Source organism: Macadamia integrifolia, chromosome 4 (genome assembly GCF_013358625.1).
Source record: "Macadamia integrifolia cultivar HAES 741 chromosome 4, SCU_Mint_v3, whole genome shotgun sequence".
Lineage (NCBI taxonomy): Eukaryota > Viridiplantae > Streptophyta > Magnoliopsida > Proteales > Proteaceae > Macadamia > Macadamia integrifolia.
Window position 1 is genome coordinate 7,425,467 of NC_056560.1, and position 6,713 is coordinate 7,432,179.

The following is a 6,713-nucleotide window of genomic DNA, read 5'->3' on the forward strand; positions in this document are numbered from 1 at the left end:
CCCCCCCCCCCCCCTGGTGCGTTTCAAGCAATAAGTAAATTGAGATGAACATAATCAAGATTTTCATGTGCAACTGCCGAAGTGACACTACAAGAATTGAGTGACAAAACCGCATATTGAAAATTGTGGAAGCCTATTATGATCATTTAATGGTGGTTTGGTATGTTAGCAGAATAGAAGAGAGCACTAAGCTAAGTACTTGGTCTGTGTCCTAATCTTATTGCTCGAGTTTTATGTATTGGAAGAAGGTGTGAACCCCATGGAGTTATTCTTTGACAGAGATTTTTGTTTGGGGAATTGAATTTTCTATCCATTAATACTTGAAAGAACAAGCTTAATACTTTGTTTTGTAAGGTGCAAGGAGAAAACATAATCTCTCCCTACTGCTAACATTGTTGCAACGCATCTTTCTGTAATCATATATTTGTAATTCTTCAACCTACAGAAACCATTATTTAAGAATGTAATTTCTTAGGCATGATGTGAAGGTTGTTTCTCCTTTGGGAGTGGTTTTGCAAATAAGTGTAGGTTGAAAACCGGTTCAAGCATATTCAGTTCAATGTCTCCAGCAAATCTTATAGGCGCTAGAACATTAGTCATACTAACATGAATTGTAACCAACCAGTATGTGATTCAGCAACTTATCGTTTCTATTATTAGAAATTGGATGCACTAATATATTTATGTGTGTTGTTGTTGTTGTCTATTTTTTCTTTTGTCATATTCATCTGTTTACTTTTGTATTGTTTTACAAAGTTTTCTTCTGAGGATATTTTGATTTATTTTCTTCAAACAGGAAAAGTAAGAAGGACTTTTCTACTGCAATATTGGAACGCAAAAAGTCTCCAAACCGTCTTGTTGTTGATGAAGCTATAAATGATGACAATTCTGTGGTTTCCATGAATGCTGCCACTATGGAAAAGCTCCAGTTTTTCCGAGGAGACACAGTTTTAATCAAGGTGGTTCCCTTGTTTCCTGGTTTTGATATACAATGTTGGGTTTGCTTCCATGAAATTCCCTGACATAGGAATTGTACAGGGGAAGAAGCGAAAGGACACAGTTTGCATAGTTCTTGGTGATGATCAATGCGAAGAACCAAAAATCAGAATGAATAAAGTTGTACGTGCTAATCTTAGGGTACGTCTTGGGGATGTTGTATCTGTCCATCAATGTCCAGATGTGAAGTATGGGAAACGTGTTCACATCCTTCCTATTGATGATACAATCGAGGGTGTGACGGGAAACCTGTTTGATGTGTATTTGAAGCGTAAGTGATTTACAGTGCTTTTAATTTTTTGTATTTTAATTTCCTTTCCCTTGTTTTGCTTTGTTTGTTTCTTTATATTAGATCCAGTGTACATGACTGTTGTTTTTTATTGTTTCAACAGCATATTTCCTGGAATCATATCGACCTTTGAGGAAAGGGGATCTTTTTCTTGTTAGAGGGGGCATGCGAAGTGTTGAATTCAAAGTTATTGAGACAGATCCTGGTGAATATTGTGTTGTTGCACCAGACACGGAGATCTTTTGCGAGGGAGAACCTATCAAACGTGAGGATGAGGAGCGACTAAATGAAGTTGGCTATGATGATGTTGGTGGTGTCAGGAAGCAAATGGCTCAGATACGTGAGCTGGTAGAGCTTCCTTTGAGACACCCGCAACTTTTCAAGTCCATTGGTGTAAAGCCTCCAAAAGGCATCTTGCTTTATGGTCCACCAGGTTCTGGGAAAACCCTTATTGCAAGGGCTGTTGCCAATGAGACTGGTGCATTCTTCTTCTTGATAAATGGACCTGAGATAATGTCAAAGTTGGCTGGTGAAAGTGAGAGTAATTTAAGGAAGGCTTTTGAAGAAGCTGAGAAGAATGCTCCTTCCATCATTTTCATTGATGAGCTGGATTCCATTGCCCCAAAGAGAGAAAAGACACATGGTGAAGTCGAAAGACGTATAGTCTCGCAACTTCTCACTTTAATGGATGGTCTTAAGTCCCGAGCACATGTGATTGTGATGGGAGCCACCAATAGGCCCAACAGCATTGACCCTGCTCTTAGGAGATTTGGTAGATTCGATCGAGAGATAGATATTGGTGTGCCAGATGAGGTTGGGAGGCTGGAAGTTCTTCGTATACATACAAAGAATATGAAACTTGCAGAAGATGTGAGACCTTGACCCTGATCTATCACCTTCATTTTGAGGAATACTGTCTCTATGAATGAAATTAAATGCCCCTTTTGAACTTTTTTGCAGGTTGATCTGGAAAAGGTATCAAAAAATACGCACGGTTATGTTGGTGCAGATCTTGCTGCTCTTTGCACTGAGGCTGCTCTTCAGTGCATTAGGGAGAAGATGGATGTTATTGACTTAGAAGATGAGACAATTGATGCAGAGGTTTTAAATTCAATGTCTGTAACAAACGAGCATTTCCAAACTGCTCTAGGAACTTCCAATCCATCAGCCTTGCGTGAAACGGTTTGTCATTAACTGAAATTGTTTCTTAAATTCAATGATGTATTGTTGCACTGTTTGGGTTTTTTGATTGTGGTATACTGTTAACTGATAATGGGTGAACAAATTTTTTTTGGCAGGTTGTTGAGGTGCCCAATGTCTCATGGGAAGATATCGGTGGGTTGGACAATGTGAAAAGAGAGCTTCAGGAGGTCTGGCTGTTATCTGTCTTTAGCATCCCCCATCCCTCTTCCTGTTTTACATATATATACATTTTTTTTTATTTGCTATTTTTTGTTATCCAGTGGAGTAAGTTACAGAATTGCTTGGGATTTATTTTGTTATTCTATGGATTGCATATTCTGCTATGCTCTAGTTTTATGTGTATGTTAATTTTTTTCTTTGTTTGCGTTATGTTTCTCTTGACTTATGTTCCCTTTTGGTTTTATATGCCCTGAATGACTTCATCACATGGTAATTTGTTACCATTGGCAGACTGTCCAATACCCAGTGGAGCATCCGGAGAAGTTTGAAAAGTTTGGCATGTCTCCATCCAAAGGTGTCCTCTTCTATGGTCCACCTGGGTGTGGTAAAACCTTACTTGCCAAGGCAATTGCAAATGAGTGTCAAGCAAATTTTATTAGTGTCAAAGGACCTGAATTGCTGACAATGTGGTTTGGAGAAAGTGAGGCAAATGTGCGAGAGATATTTGATAAGGCACGCCAGTCAGCTCCATGTGTACTATTCTTTGATGAACTTGATTCTATTGCCACTCAGGTACCATCCAATTAGTTCTTATGCCACCACTAAGTTTACACCAAAGGATGCTTGCACATGAGCACCCATGGTTCAATGGAAAAATGAAATGAAAAAGGTTTTCTGATCATCATTCTGTTTCCATATTTGTTAAGCGTGGGAGTTCAGTAGGAGATGCTGGGGGTGCTGCAGACAGGGTTTTGAACCAACTCTTGACAGAGATGGATGGGATGACTGCTAAGAAGACGGTTTTTATCATTGGGGCAACGAACAGGCCAGATATTATTGATCCTGCATTGCTCAGGCCTGGTCGTCTGGACCAGTTGATATATATACCACTGCCAGATGAAGCCTCTCGTCTCCAAATCTTCAAATCGTGCTTGCGCAAATCACCCGTCTCTCAGGATGTTGACCTTTCAGCTCTTGCACGGTACACTCATGGTTTCAGCGGTGCAGATATCACGGAGATCTGTCAGCGTGCTTGCAAATATGCTATCAGAGAAAACATTGAGAAGGTAAGAACAGTGTCTCAGACTTTGTTTCTGTTTATGGAGTCCCTACATACACATTAAGTCCACCCATTTCATTTCTTAAGGATTCATGGTGCAATTATCACTAGTTATTTTTTAAGGTACTTAAAGCAAATAGAGATGGTTTTGGCAGTGTGCATATGATGCATATTTCTGCCCTACTCCTACCGGCCCTCCATCAGGATAGGACTCTGTTCGTGGATTTCACTCCACCTTCGTTGGGATAACTTTCTTCTTGAGGGTCAGTTGGGGAGTTTGTGGCCAATGTCATTACACCCATGTTTGGGTGGGACCCTGTTCATGGATGTCACTCCAAGTTCATTGGGGTAACTTTCTTACGGTCAGTTGGGGGCCTAGACACCAGGGCAACTATGGGTGTACTAACACACTAGATAGGATTTCTCACATTGAAGCTAATGTTGACACAACTAAACCAAACACTTTGCAGGTATACTATAATATTAGCACTTAGAGGCTTAGTTTGGGTTGCATTTTTAAGGCCTTAATCAAAGCCAACTTTGACTAGTCTAAGAGTTAGAGTTGGGTGAATTGGGTTAGACTGAGCCAGCCCAAGTTGCATCCCTGTCGGATTTTGTTTAAAATAGCATTTAGGAACTTGTGGCATTTGTGAGCAACACAAATTTGAAGGCAAATGAGGTATTAAGGTGTTGAAGAAAATTTCTTTAGGAATGTGGAGTTCATTTTTGTTTTGATATTTTTGAATGCATTAGACACATTGTGCGACTTCATTGAATATCAGGAAATAGTACTTTGCCTAGTAGCATAGAGTGCTTGTCAGTGTAACCATTATGAGAACTGGCAGTTTTGATTTCTGAGACAAGCCAACAAATAGAATGTTTTACAGCCTTGTCATCTTATGTCATAAGATTTTTGCTCCCCATCTTTCTTGGTTCCCAGCACGAGTTCAGGGTTTGCCAAATGATGCATACATTTTTATTTTTTTTCTCCTGGTTAGGTGACGTTTGGATGTACTTCTTTTCCTTTGTGGAATATAATTCTCTTTTTTACTAACCTGCAATTGTTTGCCATATGGGGATTATTAGTTCCACATGCATAATGTCATGCACTGTTCAGATCCACGTGTATCCCACCATCTGTGTGGGATCCCACCTGTATTCGACATTACGTGTTTGTTTAAGGTTGCATTTTTTCTTGCGAAATTTTGTTTCAATATTCATATATTTATATTTGTCTTTGTTGTTGAATGTCTTTTGGCTGCAGGATATTGAGAGGGAAAGGAAGAGGAGAGATAACCCAGAAGCAATGGAAGAGGATGATGTGGATGATGTGCCTGAGATAAAGGCTGCACATTTTGAAGAGTCCATGAAATTTGCTCGCAGGAGTGTTAGTGATGCTGATATCAGGAAGTACCAGCTATTCGCTCAGACACTTCAGCAATCTCGAGGCTTTGGTTCAGAGTTTCGGTTTGCAGATCGCTCTGAGAATGCCGCAGGAACCGGGGCCTCAGATCCATTCTCTTCTGCTGCAGCCGGTGGAGAAGATGATGACTTATATGGTTAAAACCAATTTAAGTTGCACTTCTATCATCGTCAGGGACTAACTTATTTCCTTCTCATTGGCAAGAACCATCCCTTCTGCCCGTCTTTAGTATATCAGAAATTTTTTTCCCTCAAAACTCTTGGTGCACTCTTTTATGCTTTAGCTTTAATTGTATAACTGTCCAACCCAAAATTCCCTCTCTGTTTCTGAAACGAATGCACTAGTCAAGGTTAGATGTGAATGCTTGTTTAGAAGCACCTTTCGTTTGTTGGGCTTTATGGATTGTGCATTTAGGTCCCATGTGGTTAGAAGGGAAATAAGATTGTCAGAGTTTTACAGAGCCTCTTCCTCTTATCCTTTCATTTTCAACTGGATTCTTGCCAATTCTGTAATTGGTAGAGCCAATATTCCGTAAAATCTTGAAATGGTTCATGTTGTTTATGTGATTTCTGTCATGAAGAGGAGTTTGATCCTTCGCGTCGAGCTAAAGGAGGTTCGGAGTTCGGACTATATAACTATCGGGTGGGAGTCAAGAGTCTGTATGGTCTTTACATCCTATTAGCAATTACTATGTGCTCCGGCAATTATAATATGTTTTTAACTTGTTTTTTTATTGTAGATATCTATAGAAGAAAAGAAAGGGGGGAGGGGAGGGAAGGTAATGGCTAGGAGTCTTGAACTCAAGACCTCCTTGTGAGTGGTGGCTTAATGCACTACGTTGCCTTATTCAAGAATTGGTCTACCTAGGGTTTAGAAGTACCCAGTGGGGATGCGTATTGACCCAGTGGAATTGGGATTGTCCACAGATTCTGATCCTCTAATACGTGTTCTAAAAACTGCTTCAAACTGTAGACTCTGATGTTTTCCTCCTCTTTTCTTCGTAGAATTGATGCTCTCTCTTTTCATTCTCTAGAACTTAATATTTAAGAATGATCAAAATCATTAGTTATTTAATATTTTTATATTTTTATTAGGGTTCTTATTATTAATTGAATAGAATATATTATGGATTATCCAAATTCATATCCGAATATCCAATCATCCGAATACCCTTTGATTGGATGTGGATGTGCTGAAATCAGGCATATTCTGCCCGATAAGAATTCTCTGCAATTCTCATATCGTGCAATTCATGTTATTTTATGTGCAGAACTTGACATGTGTCCAACTTTTAATGAAAGCTTCAGATGAGTTTTTGCTTGATTCTTCACCAAAACCTGGTTTGAAGTAAACTAAACTGATCCGTTTGAAGGTACAAACCAAACCGGTGAGTGATTTGAATTGGGTCTCTCAAGGAAACCTAAAACTTACGATACTCTCTCACCCGTCTCTCCGTCTCTCAAACGGCTCTCTCTGTCTCTCACACCCCTCGCTGCTAAACGAAGGAGAGGTTCTGGTTTGGGCTTTCACCAAGCTCGGTAGAATAGAAGATTGTTTGCGTACGACTGAGAAGCTCTTGGTGG

The 6,713-nt window shown here is 39.7% G+C and overlaps 1 protein-coding gene across 1 annotated transcript in view; it reads left to right on the plus strand.

The window, feature by feature from the left end:
• Positions 1-5,590, plus strand: part of LOC122076718 (cell division cycle protein 48 homolog) — a 6,597-nt gene extending 1,007 nt beyond the window's left edge. The window contains exons 2-9 of the mRNA XM_042642192.1: positions 797-959; positions 1,039-1,267; positions 1,389-2,155; positions 2,246-2,467; positions 2,584-2,655; positions 2,939-3,220; positions 3,355-3,714; positions 4,972-5,590. Of these exons, the coding sequence (XP_042498126.1) occupies positions 797-959; positions 1,039-1,267; positions 1,389-2,155; positions 2,246-2,467; positions 2,584-2,655; positions 2,939-3,220; positions 3,355-3,714; positions 4,972-5,271 (2,395 nt within the window). The 3' untranslated portion in view covers positions 5,272-5,590. The remainder of the gene's footprint in view (positions 1-796; positions 960-1,038; positions 1,268-1,388; positions 2,156-2,245; positions 2,468-2,583; positions 2,656-2,938; positions 3,221-3,354; positions 3,715-4,971) is intronic.
• The last annotated feature ends 1,123 nt before the right edge of the window (positions 5,591-6,713 follow it).